Source organism: Eumetopias jubatus, unplaced genomic scaffold (assembly GCF_037043125.1).
Source record: "Eumetopias jubatus isolate StellerSeaLion01/CBP00866 unplaced genomic scaffold, mEumJub1_p1.0 scaffold_13, whole genome shotgun sequence".
In the NCBI taxonomy this organism is placed as follows: Eukaryota; Metazoa; Chordata; class Mammalia; order Carnivora; family Otariidae; genus Eumetopias; species Eumetopias jubatus.
This window is the reverse complement of record NW_028274819.1, coordinates 40,045,502-40,059,707: the sequence shown is the minus strand read 5'-3', so window position 1 is coordinate 40,059,707 and position 14,206 is coordinate 40,045,502. Positions and strand designations below refer to the sequence as shown.

Genomic DNA, 14,206 nt, shown 5'->3' with positions numbered 1-14,206 from the left:
ATATAATACTTAACTATGAAATTATACTAACAAGGACATTGGAATAAAGAGGCTAGAGAACCTTTAAACTGATACCTGCTGACCATGTGAGCTGTCTGGTGGGAGCAGAAGTGGTTGATAAAAAGGCACAGCCTTCCATCCAGAACCTTCCATGAATCTGAGCATCATTCCTGGGGGTTTTCAGGTGGAAGGGGAGGGTTGACTCAACTGGGGAGTCGGCTAAGTGGTTGGATACCAATCAGGAGAGATCACAGTGTATACACAAACGAGGATAATTTATTTACAGAAGATGAGATCATACTACACATATGGCCTATTTTTGGTTTATCATGTTGTTTACTTACATAACAATAAATATAGTCCAACATCATCCCTTTGAATGATTGCATTGTATTTCACTGTATGGATACCCTACCTTTGCCTAATCCCTTAGTAAGACTTTTTAGACTTTGTTTTGTTTTTCTTTTTTTTTGCACTTGTTTGTATTTTTATGTATTTGTTGGAGTATTTCCTCAGGATAAATTTCTAATAGTGGAATTGCTGCATCAAATCATATCCAGATTATTAAGACTTTTGGTACATATTGCTACCAACTCTCCAGAAAACATGTACCAATTTATACAGCTCCAGCAATGTAACCCCCAATTTTCCTATTGGCCCCCAAACTGCTCCCTTGCTCACCTGACTTCCAGGTGAGCAGTAAGGACTCTCAGGAGAAAAAGGGGTGCAGGGTGAGGTGAGGCTCCCCCACAGAGATACTGCTGACCAGTGATACCAACGCAGTCAATCCAGTAGAGACAGAAAATGCTTGGGGAGGGGAGAAATCGGAGACCCCTTTCTTTCCTGGAATCTCAGGATAGCATCATGTAGCAGAGAGAGCCAAGGATGAGACCCCAAAAGACCGGGAAATGACAGATGGCTCTGCCACTTAAAGGTTGTTTGACCTTTAAGCAAATCATTTAACCTCTCTGAGTCTCAGTTTCTTCATCTGTAAAATGGCATCACCTTCTGTTAGAATAATTATCTCTAGGAAACTTCCAGGTTAACATGTTGTGGCCTGACTTTCACCAGGGGATTGCTGCCTTAGTGCTGGGAAGCAGCTGACCTTGGACTTCCATGAGTATAACCGGGGTCCTGTTTAGCTCCTAAGAACAAGTCCTTGCTTACTCTCACAGTTAGGGTCTTCATCTTGTATTCGATAACCATGTTGCCCATCTTCTCAATTCCTATCAGGCTGGGTCCAGAAACACCTGGAGTCTTGAGGTGAGGGTAAGGAGAATGGGAAGAGAGTTGCCAATGCCTAGGACAATTCCATCATGTGTGTCGATTGTTACTATTACGATGACTTTAACACAACCTGCCTGATCTTGAACTTCAGACTGAAGATCCCCCTTCCTAGACCTGCCTGCTCCTGAGCTCCCTGTCTAGTCCCAGATGCTTCTGTTCTGCCTAACTGTACCTCTAGTTTGATGACACCATTTCTTCCACCTAAAGCAGTTTCTTTAAGATAACAACTCTTGCTAACACACATTGAGCACTTATTAGATGTCAAGTACTGTACTAAGCAATACACAGCAATATCCTCACTGATGGTCCTAGAAAGTAGGCATTCCCATTTTATATTTAAAAAAAACTAGCTCATTGAGGTTTAGCAACTTTCCCAAGGTCACACAGCTAGAATGTAAATGAGCTGGGATTTGAACTAGTCTGTCTGCAACAAAGCCTGTGTTCTTAGTCATGGCTAACAACCCCGAGAGGCAGGGAGGTCAGTGTTCAACACCCTTCTCATTTTATAGAAGAGCAAGCTGAGGCTCAGAGCTTGTCAAGATCACCCAGCTGGTCTGTAGCAGAATGAAGCCTAGAACCAGATCCCAGGGAAAACAGGCCAGCTGGACCCGGCTGACCCAAAGGGGTCACCAAAAATGTTTAGGGGTAGTTTTCTGACTCCAAAAGTGGAAATGAAGAAGAGACACTTTGACATCTTGGTTGGGGATTAAGGGTCCTCACTTAAAAGCTTTTTGGCAAGAGCCTATGAAATATCTATGCGGACCAGAATGAGTTGTCTCCTTTCTCCATCTAAGGGAAACTTGAAATGCATACACAAAGTGACAAAAGTCCATATAGAGGTGGGAGGGGGCCCCTTCTGCCATATCAGGGAAGACTCCCTGGAGGGGTGCATTTTTAATAGTCCCTCAAGGGTTGATATGATTTGAACAGAGTTGGTGGTGCTGGACACCTACAAGTGTATAGTCCTGATTTCAGGCTGACACATACCAGACGGCTATTTTGAGCCAAGCAAACACTACTGTAAGGTTTATATGCTTGGTGATGTTATTTTAAAGCTATCCTTACTGAATGCATAGGCTGTGTTTGCTTATGTTGTTTTATTGGATGAAAAAGAATGATCATCTATCCTCACTACCCCTGAACCTGACCTTCATAATCTCCTTGCACTGAAAGCCCTCTATTTTTCTAGGCAAGGCTGTTCTTGACAGTCTCCCCATGAGTTCCTGTTGGCGACATATCTTCTTTAGTCACCTACTTTAAGGATTTATAAGTGCTTTTCCATCCATTATGTCATTTGATCCTTACACTATCCTTAGAAAGTAGATGTGCGGAGAGTATTCCCATTTTACACATGAGGAAACTGAGGGTTTAAGATAGGGGTAGCAAATAGGCTTCAATTCACTTTGACTTTCTGCAACATTGTATTGAGGGTCACGAGGTCAAGTCCAGGAGTTTGGCAAAAACTAGTGCTGTGATCAATTAGCAATGTCTGTCCTGGGCACCGAAAAGGAAGGTGATGGCACTTGTGCTGGTGAGTTAAAGAACTCAGATTTCCTGGGGTGCCTGTGTGGTTCAGTTGGTTAAGTGTCCGAATCTTGATTTCAGCTCAGGTCATGATCTCAGGGTTGTGAGACTGATTGGGCATGGAGCCTGCTTAAGATTCTCTCTCTCCCTCTCCCTCTGCCCCTTTTCTTACCCCGGCATGTGCGAGCATGCCCTTGCGCACTCTCTAAGAAACAAAAACAAAACAAAAATAGAACACCCAAAACAAACCAAAAAAACAAACTCAGATTTCCTGATTCCCAGCCCCAAGTTCTTTCCCTGCTCTATGTTCCTCAGAGAGGGCTTGTGGAAGGAGATGCAGGGATCCAGACACAGGTAGGAAATGGTACAGGGTAAGTGTTCAGTTGGTAGGCTGAAATGGCCCTCCAAAACGTATCCATGTCCTAATCCCTAGAAGCTGTGAATGTTACCTTATATGGCAAAACAGAAATGGGGGGGTGGTCTTTGTAGATGTGATTAAGTTAAGGATTTTGAGGTGGGGGGATTATTCTGCATTATCCAAGTGGGTCCTAAATGCAATCATGTGTGTACTTAAAAGAGGGAGGCAGAGAGAGATTTCACACACCAAGATGATGTGAAGATAGAGCTGAGAGAGATTTAGAGATGTGTCCACAAGGCAAGGAACACTGACAGCCACCAGCAGTTGGAGGCAACAAGGAATGGACTCTTCCCTAGAGGCTCTGGAGGGCATGTAACCCTGACAACATCTTGATTTGGGGCCCAGTGACATTGATTTCAAATCTCTGGCCTCTAGAACTGTTGGGAGAATACATTTCTGTTGTTTTAAGCCACCAAGTTTGTGTTGATTTGTTACAGCAGCACCAGGAGACTAATATACTCAGTGAGTATGAATTTTCCCTCTCTTTGAAGTCTTTCTGAGCTCTGGAAAACACACAGGCACATGTATTATCTAATAAATAACGTGTATTTCCATACATATTTCATTGCCGGGAAGAAAGACCTCCATTATGAGTAAATATGTTCAAGGCAGAATCTAATGCCCACTAGGACCATGCGCTTAGATGTTTCCTGCACAAGGATGTTTACTCTACATGCATACTAATTAAGAAGTAATCAGTCTGCTCCATTTCCTACCAGAACAGTTATTTGTTTGATGTTTTTTCAATCCATCTGACAGGGCCCAGGGATGGGAGAATAGCATCCTGAACAAATGTGAGCCTTTGTTCCAAGGGAAAGGTATGCATCTATCTTCTGGGGGTGTTTTTGGTTTGTTTGTTTGGAAGGTATTAGGGGCTGCAGTTTTTCCTCCTTTGGGAAGAAGCTGGTAAAGAAGCAGAAGTTCAGCCTGCCATAAAGTTAGTACACAGGCAGACTTAGTATCCAAGGCCAGCAAACTGGAAGCAATAAATCATGTCATCTTGGCGCCTTGCCCATGAAGCCCAAATTAAAAATAAAATCCATTGTGAGAAATGAAATTCTTAATAATGAAATCTTATTCATGGATGGATGTGAGTTGGGGAGGTTATAAAATATGACTTGGGAGAGGTTTGGAATGTTAATATCTGAAGATTCAGAAGATGGCTGTCATAGATGATTGCAATGCAAATATTAAAATGTAAGTCACCCACCGTGCCACCTTTTTTTTTTTTTTTTAATATTCTACACACGCCGCACTCAGGAGAAAACACCTGCCACCAGAAGACACAGAAGAGCCATCAGGAAAATCATTTTCAAAAGAGCTTCAGAGAAGATTTTCACCAGGCTGGACATCCTGGTGGCTGGGCAGGAGTTCTGGGTGCTCTCCTGGGCTGAACATATTTAATCCAGCCCCCATCACCCCATTTCACAGATGAGGAGCCTAAGGCTTAGAGAACCCAAGTTCAGTGGTCGGCAGTGAGTTAATGTGTGGTAGAAACCTAGGCCCCTCCCTAACGACCACACTGTCTCCCAAGGCACACACTCTGCTTGCCTTGTGAAAGTCAAGGTGGACCTCAGCTCCAGCCTTCCTCATACACCTGTGGGATTGGGTGAATCTAGAACAAGCATTTGTTGGGTATGATGAAGAAACTGGCCACTTTATATGTGATTGAGTAAGAAAAAAATACCGTTTCGAGTGCGCTGATCTGGTTCATTAAGGGCCTGCCCCTGTTACCCTTGGGGAAAAAGGTTCAAATAGTGTGGGGATATCAGAACAGCTGGGAATGAGCAGGACTTCAGTAGCTCTTTAGTGGAACCAAATCTTCTCCTGCCTAACGTAACCTCAAATCAGTGCTGTCTTTATATACAGAAACCCTAAAGGAACCCCACTTGAGCTGCCCTCCTGGAGAGATCAGGGAAGCTTCTAGAAGTGTTATTTACCTGGTAGTGGCAAAGGGTAGAGATATGGAGGCTGTGAGTAGGGAAACAGGGTTGAGTAGAGATTTTTATTGTCTTGGCTAGCTCTCTGGTATATATAGGAGGTAAAGTTCAAAGAAGGCAAGCACCTTTTTTTTTTTAAGATTTTATTTATTTATTTGAGAGAGAGAGAGAACACAAGGGGGGAAGGAGCAGAGGGAGAGGGAGAAGCAGACTCCCTGCTGAGCAGGGAGCCCAATGCAGGACTCAATCCCAGGACCCTTCCCAGGACCCTGAGATCACAGCCTGAGCAGAAGGCAGACAGACACGTAACCGACTGAGCCACCCAAGTGCTCCACCTTTTTTTTTTTCTTTTTAAGATCACACAGTGAGTTAGCCAAGCTGGAACATGAAACCAAACCTTCTAAGTCCTTAAACCAAGCCCTATGTTCCACAAAACTCAAAGGTAGTTTTCTAATTACAGAAATCCCTTTTAGTTTGTCAGTGGACAATGGAGGAATAGTATATTATTCTTCCCAGGAGTCCCTGTTACCCTCTGGAATTAAAATACCATGACCTTAACAAATAGAGAAAAGAAATTCCCAAGAATTGAAGTATGTGTATAACTTGCACACACAACCTTCTCTGAAGGGTTACCTGAGAATTGACCGATGCAGGTGTACAAAGCCCAACTCCTTTGCCTGGAGGCAGGGCAAATTCTGTGGTGCAATTAGCACTCCAGAGCTCCCCATGGCGTTGGGCTGAGACCAGACCCTTGTTCTGCTTCTCCTCCTCTCCTTTGCCATAATAATCAGAGTTCTTCAGAGAAACAAAACTGAGAGAGAGAGAGAGAGAGAGAGAGAGAGAGAGAGAGAGAGATTTTAAGGAATTAGCTTGTGATTGTTCAGGCTGGTACTCTGAAATCCACAGGGCAAGTCAGCAGGATGGAGATTCAGGTAAGAGTTGAGGTTGCAGTCTTGTGTCTAAGGATCAGAATTTCTATGTTTCAGTCTGGAGGCAGAATTCTTTCTTCTTCAAGAAAACTCAGTCTTTGCTCTTGAGGCCTTCCACTGATCGGATGAGGCCCACCCACACACTATATAGGATCATCTGCTTTACCTAAAGTCAACTGTCCTAAGTGTTAATCACATCTCAACATATACCTTTATAGAAACATCTAGACTAGTGTTGGACCAAACAACTGGTCACCATAGTCTAGCCAAGGGGACACATAAAATTAAGCATCACATCCCCTCACCTTAACAGGTATTCCTGAGAGCACACCCTTAATACATCACTTTTATATTAATCTTCATCTCAAACGCAGCTTCTAAGGGACCTGCACTAAGACCCACTGATTCTTTGTGTCCTGCTGCACTCCCTTGTTTGTCTTCGGCTTGCTTTTGTATTGTCTACCCTCCCCCTCCAAAAGTAAGTTCCTGGAGAGTGGGGTGTTTTCTGTCTTGCTTACTGCTATAACCCCAGTCCCTAGAACAAGACCTAGCACAGAGCACCTTGGCAGGTGTTTTGCCTGGTTGCTCTCAGCCTCCATTTCTACTCTGCTTTGTTCTGCTGTGTATTCCAGGGAGGCTTGGACCCTGTAACTGCATTTCTCGCCACGAGGCTTTCAGATAGGCTCCAACAATAGGGCAATGGTGGGAGATTAGCAGAAAGGAGGAGACCGGGGAGGCTCTTTTCCAGCTTTGGACTTGGGTTAGTGTCTCCCCAGCAGGCACAGAGGGCAACAGGGTGTTCCTGGCACTTCAAGCTCCTGCCTGTGAAGCTTCTTCCTCAGAGCCCGAGTAGCTCTCCAACATGGTCCTCGCACCGGCCTGCAGTGTAGCCCCGACATGGTCTCAGTTCTGGCCACCTTTGGGAAACCTCTATGGCTCAGAGCACCAGCTCAGCCTCCCCTCCTCCCAGGTTCTGGACTCTGGTAACACCACCTCTACCCTGCTGTTCTCCCATTCTTAGGGACAACAGCTTCTTCCTGCGGCACCAAGATCTGGGTTAACTCAAAGTCCCTCTTTTTTTTTTTTTTTTTTTGCTTCCTCAGCCCTTCCAGCACTATAGAGTCACTTTCCTATATTAAATTCCCTCTGTTTAAAATATCCAGAGAGGTGTATGTCTCATGACTGGATCCTCTCAACTCTGACTGATAATTTGGTCCTCAATAAATACTTGTTGGATGAATAAATTGTATTGCCACGCTAATGCTCTTAGAGCTCATAATTCTAAAGAAAGAAACATCTTTTCCAGCATCCAAAGATCAAATCACATGGAAGGACTCTGGTTGGCCCTGGTTGGGGCCTCCGTGCCTTGGACCAATCTCTCTGGACAAAGGACTGGAGCACCCTGATTGGTCAGGCCTGGCTCACAGACTCAGCCCTATAGCTCACAGCAGGTAGGGTATTGACATGGATGTCCCATCTGCACCACTTGGAGTGAGGGTGAAGGGCTTCACCAATGAAAGAGGGAGCTGGGCAGAAAAGAACCCCAACACTTCCCCACCATGATAACTTTACAATCTTCAGGGGGAAATAGACATATTGACAAACGATTATCATACGATGAGGTGAAGCACCAGTGTTCTAGGAGTACAAGGGAGCGTTTACTCTACAAAACACGTTCACATACGCTATATAATTTGTTTCTGATGATGCCAGCCACTGCGAAGTAAGCGTTTTCATTTTCATGAATGAGTGAATCTTTGGAATCTTTTCTGGCCTCTTGTGACGGGTCTGTTCTTTCCTTTTTGATTCAAAGCCTCATCTGTTCAGCTCCCTTGGCCCAGGTCACATCAGCCTTTGTTTTCTTTCTACTTCTGAATATCTCCACTCCATTCCTTTTTGATGTAAAATCCTCTTAAAGGAGGAGTGATTACAAGCAAGTTTTCCCTGGTCCCATCACAACCATGGCATGTACAAAGCACCCACTATGAGGCAGATACCGTACCAGATGTTTTGCACACATTCTCTCCTTTTCTTTACAACCTTACAAAATAGCACTAGTGTCCCAGAAAGATTGTGTGACTTGGCGCAGGTATGTAGCTACTTTGTAATAGGATATAAATCCACCTCAGTCTGGCTCCCCCAACAGCAGCATTTCCCCTACGTTGTCTTTACACCAGTGGAGGAATGGTTGAAAGAACTGGGGATGTGTAACCAGCAGGACAACACACACAGGGGTGTCATTAATCATCCAAATGTCTAATGGGCTATGAGGTAGCAGAGAGAATTCATTGGAATTTTTGTGGCCCCAAGAGCCAGAAACGGCGCCAATTATGTAAGTTAGAGTGAGATAAAGGTCTGCTCAATATAACCTAAATGGTAGAAGGTAACGTGGGTCTTCAAGGAGATAGCGATGGGGCAGGTTTTGAGAGATGTGGAAGAATGAGAAAATCCTGACTCAGGGAGCAGATTGGGTGGAGGGTTTTTAAAAGTCCTACGACCATGAAACCACTCCTTGCTTCCTGCTCACCCCATTTCCTGAAGTTACAATTCTGGCAAGGCTCCCCTAAGAATCTGGGTTAACTCCAGATGGTAAATTGATGAAAAAAAAAAACAAGTAACTCAAAATGACACACTGGTTGTTTAAAAAAACAAACCAACCACAAAACCATGTATTGATAATATAGACACACCATAGAGATGTTTTGCAAATTTTCACACAACTTTAAGCATCTTAGTCTGCCTGAGACTTCTCCAGACTCTTTAGTTTCATTTTATCATTTGAAACATACTTCATGCTTATCCAGTTAAGACTAGACTGCTTGTTTGCAAAAATTTTACTGATTTTAATACTCCGCCTCAGACTCTACATGAATTGCCTGAGAAAAGGGCCCAATGGGGCTGAAGACAGTGGGGAGGGGACGGATGAGAGTGGAGGTGTCTAGTCTGTGCCTTGTCTGAGAGGCATCACAGCACGCTTCCTTCTGTGTCCCTCTGCCCCCGGGTCCATTACCTGGCTCTGCACCAAAGTAATGATGTGGTACTGTTTCGCCCTTCCCGAGGCAGGAGCCTGGCTTGTCCTTCACCTCAAGGAGAATCACCTGTAAACGTCCACACTCCCATGTTTGAGACTGGAATCAAACTAACTTGGTCTTGGAGCTCAGGACTCCCTTCTTTCTTGTCTGTGGCATATGACAAGCTCTGCAGATATTTCCATAGAACATACTTCTAAGTGCTGCTCAGGTGTGCTGTGGCCAAAGTTCCATTTGCAGGTGAGGAAACCTATAGAGGTTCCATGTCTCACCAGAGGCTACGCAACCAATAACTGGTCACTTTAAAGCTGGCCCTCCTGACTGCTGGCCTGGTTCTTTGCCCTGCCCCACACAGCTCCTTCACAGGCTGCTCTGGGACATGGTTGATGGAGGAGGAACCTGGGCTAAGCAAAGGCTGGGCTCTTGCTTCAGGATTGCTGTGGGTCTGCGACCCAGCTCTGATCACAGCTGGAGGCCTGGCCTCTGGTGCCCTTTATTCAAGTCACCCATCTTGACTCTCCTTTCTGATCCATCCCCTCTCCCCACCTTGGGTATATTCCAGCCTTGAGAGCTCTTTCTGGTCAGTGACGAGCAGGTAGCAGGTGCCGGGCCTGTAAAATCTTGTAGAGTCTGGGCTGGAGTCAATGTCACATATAAGCAGAAGTTGTGGGAAAGCAGCAGTTTTGAGTACAGAGTACGCAGAGGGCCCCACTCTACGGTGAGAGCAGGACAGATGTCCAGAGGCACAGAGACAAGAGAGAGAAACTAGTGACCATGGCGACCTTGGTTCTTGAGGGCACCTCACTGTTCCACTCCAGTTCCACAAGGGACTTTACCACAGGCAATAGGGAGCCAAAGAGGGTTCAAGGGGATGGCAGAATTTCATGTAATCATTTTATTCCGTGTTCTGCCTCTCCTGCCATCTCACCTACTGCCCTTGCTGCTAAACCATACCTCCAGAAGTCAGATTCATCGGGAACTCAGTGGCTTTGGGAATGACTTCAGTGCCTTCAGCTTGGGAAATTCAGATTTTTGTCTGGATTCACCATCTCTCCAAAGCACAGGGTGGAATTCTTTCATTTAGAAACTGAGATGACACTTAACCAATTAGGCCTTCCCTTGTCCCTTCTATATTCTTGAACAACTTGCACCACAAGCCAGCTTGGCCGGTTACCATGGACACCACTGTCACTAGAATTGCGCCCGCGGGGCAGCAGCTAATAGCAAATTTAACCAGTTTCTTGTCTTCTAGGGAAGGCAGAGCTGGTGGGAACGCAGCTCTTCTCATCACTGTAAATAGTTTAGTGTGTAGGGCAGGGTGGTGATGGAAAGAGAAGAATAATTACTCCTTCAAAATGTCACAAACTAATGTTCTTGTTGAAACAAGGAATAAATTTTGACCAGTGGAACTGCGGTGATTATATTTGCTATGAAGTCACGAATATTTCAGAGTTGGATCATAATCAGTGTTAAGGCTGAGTTTTCCCTAAGATCTCAGCTTTTCTCAGGTGTCTGAGTATCTAGGAGTGATCAACATTTACAGAGCACTTATTGTAGGTACACTGCACACATTCTTTCATTTAATTCAGACAACTACACGGTGAAGTAGGTTCTCTTACTATTCCCATTTTATAGATGAGAGCATGTAGGCTCAAAGTGGTAAGGTCTCTTGCTAAGAGCACACAAAAAGTGAGCCTCCAAAACTCATGTCCCACCTGATTCCTCCAGGTAGGTGGGAAGTTTGAAAATACTTTTGAAAAAATACCTGTATGAAGTTTTGAAAATTCCTGAACCTGTAGATCGTTCCTAGGCCCTGAACTTATTTCTCCTCAGTGACTGTACTGCCAAGGTCACAGCTTTGTCACACGGGAGATAGCCTAGCCCCTGTCACCCAAAGCTCTGGGCCTGGGCTCTTCCACAGTCTCTAGCCTGACACCCTGGGGCAATTGCCAAAGCTTCCCAAATCACAGTCTATAAAGTGGAGTGTTAATCCCCACTCTGCTCACTTCACAGGGATGTTATGAGTCTCAATCTATGTAAAAGCAAAAGTGTTTTGCAAACTGTATAAAGCCATAGGTGGGAATCTTCAACTCAAATCAACATTTTCTGAACACTTAGCTTGGGTTGGGAAATGTGCTAGGTGTCAGGGATATAAATACAAATGAATTAATGTAGGATTGTTTTTCAACAACAGTATTGAGCTGAGTTCCCATGGGCCAGGTACCATGCTATGCATTGGGAACGTGGCTATGTCTGAATCAGGGCCAGGTTCTATGCTCACAGAACTGCTCGTGGTGTGCAGAGAAGATAGATGTTCAAAACCTGAATTCAATAATGTTCCATGGGTGCTGTTAGGAGAACTATAGGTGCTATGGGAGCATTTAACAGGGAGTCCTAACCTGATGTAGGAGTCCAGCCTCCCTGAGGAAGTGATATTTAAGTGTCCTCTAGGAGCACAGAGACTAAGGGGGGAGTGGGTATATAAACCAATAAACACGGAGCTATGATAGATGGATAGAGAAGGAGAGAGGCGAGTCTTGCTACACCTGTATTAAAGTCAAGGCGGATTTATTACCCAATCCTGAGTGTTGCTGTCACAGTTTGGAAACATCCAGAAAAATTTCCATAGGAATACATATTTAAATATGTGACTGTAAGTAGGTGACTAAGACTCAAAATAGCAACCAACAAAAAAATTGTGGGAATATTTCCTGCTTTACCTTCTCCTCTCTCTCTCTCACACAGACACACATCTGGTTAATCCGGCAAGTAAAATGTAAGATGTTCACCATGGTCTCCTAACCCAGACCATACTGACTTCGAGTATCTCATTATCAGATCTTGACGATTTATATAGATTTATATATAAAATAAAGGGTTTCCTGTGAAGGAAACTTTCACTTTTTCACTGTGAAGCTTTTCATGCATTGAAGACAAGAGACCACGTAAGATTTCTAAGGAATCCCTGCCCCATTCTGCAACTTCCAGCCCTGAGAATCTGTGAGGTTGGTTACAGTTAGAAAGTGAGGCACTTTGAGGGTTGGTGAGATAGCCTTGGGGCAGGGCCAGAAGCGTTGCCTTAATCTTATCTTCTCCATTAACTTGTAGGATGGTCCTGGAGAAGTCACTTCCCTCCCCAAGCCTCAGTTTCCCCATCTATAAATAGAGGAAGTTGAGAAAGTCCTTTTGACCTAGTTTTATGAATTTATGAAAAGGACTCTTAATCTCCCCAGGCTAATGCGGGTCCCTGTGTTATAATCCCTGTGTATAATTCCCTGTTAGCACTTATCCTTGTCTCTACTTTTTCTCTTTAAAAAAAAAAAATCTATTCATCTATCTCCATTAGTGTTTGCCCTCCCCCAAAGACTTGACCTTCAGGAGAGCAGAGACTCTGCTGTTCGCCACTGTTCTCAGGTGTTTTAGCCTGTACCTGGCACAAAGTAGGAGCTCAATAAACATTTGTTGCCCGAATGTTCCCAGGGAGCACTCATCCCCACCCAGCCCTGCTGGCTTGACACCAGTGAGCACTGGGGTTTTCTAACAGGTGTCTGTGAAAAGCTCTGTGCTGACAGATGTGTGGAGCTTTGTGACATTCCAAAGGATCATGACAGTGTCTTTGAAATAATTACAAACCCAAGCCCCTGTTCCAAAAAACACTCCTGTCCTCTCTAAGGCCACGGAAGAAATGAGACCAGAGTCAAAAGGTCATTCAGAATGAAGTCAGTTGCCACCCATCGTGTGACAGTTGGGATTAGCAAACCCTAATGTGGAATTTTTCTTCAAAGTCAAGAGTTGTCAAACATTGTGAAATCAGCACTTCTTATAGTGATTTATGGAACTGAACCCCTTTGATTTCCTTTTGTAAACCATGACTTCCACTGTATTCATTCATTTGCTCATTTGTTTGGACAGTACTTCTCTTTAGGCTCTACCGTGTACCAGACCTTGAGCAGAGCATGGTGAGGGCCATAAAGATGGATGTGTGCCAGGAGTCCATGGCCAAATAGAGGGAAGAGCATCCACCCAAGAACTGCAAGGTTGATCTAAGAGGTCAGTATCTGTGAGCCCATTTGATTAAAGTCTGTCTCTTGCTACTAAACACTAAGTCCCAGGAAACCAGGGACTAATTTTTTTTCTTTGTCTTGTTCAATATTGAATGGTGCTTGGTACCTAGTAGGAACTCAGTATATAGTTGCAGAATGAGGGCAGTAATGTTCTCTAAAAGAGATCCAAAAAGTGCTATGGGGACTGGAGAGGTAGAGCTTAGTCTCAGCAGGAGAAATTACCTGATCAAAACTGAGAGGGACCATTGAGGTTAGTGCTTCCTGTAGCCAGTCTCAGCCCCATTTTACAAATGAGCAAAGTGTCACAGAGAGAGAAAGTGATTTGCCCAGGGTCACACAGTTGTCCTCCCCCCTATTCACGTGTTGAAGTTTTAACCCCCAGTACCTCAGAAGGTGACAGTATTTGCAAGTAAGGTCTTTAAAGAGGCAAGTAAATTAAAATGCAGTCATATGAGTGGGCCTTAATCTATCTGACTAGTGTCCTTATAAGAAGAGGGGATTAGAACAGAGATACATACGGAGGGGAGACCTTGCAAAGACACAGGAAGAAGATGCCTATCTACCAGCGGAGGAGAGAGGCCTCAGAAGAAACAGTCTGCTAGTATAACACCGTGATCTTGGACTTCTGGCTTCTGGAATTGCGAGAAAGTAAACTTCTGTGGTTTAAGCCCCCCAGTGTGTGGTACTTTGGTACAGGAGCCCTAAGGGAACTGCTACCCACAGTACGTGATGGCAGAGTCAGGATGAGAGGCCAGGTCTGCTTTCTTCTCTATGAAGCCTTGCCTAATGTCTCATCCTGGCCCTTCCAAATTAAATGCTCACGGCTCTGGCTCTCCCAGGAAGTTGCTTACTCTTCTATTTGTCCTTCCGTGTATCATAGAAGTTGATGACACACCTATCCAACTGTCTGTCCATCCTCTCAACAAAATTATACTTACCATTGTCCATGTCCCAGTGCTGTGCTGGGCACTGAGAGTTCAGAGATGGATGCCTGGGCACCCACTTTTGCCCTAAC

The 14,206-nt window shown here is 44.6% G+C and overlaps 1 protein-coding gene across 1 annotated transcript in view; it reads right to left on the bottom strand.

Annotated features, from left to right (window-relative positions):
* MRGPRX2 (MAS related GPR family member X2) overlaps nucleotides 1-1,206 on the bottom strand; it is a 31,317-nt gene extending 30,111 nt beyond the window's left edge. The window contains 1 exon segment of the mRNA XM_028117726.1: nucleotides 1,106-1,206. Coding sequence (XP_027973527.1) covers nucleotides 1,106-1,206 — 101 coding nt within the window.
* Between the last annotated feature and the right edge of the window lie 13,000 nt (nucleotides 1,207-14,206).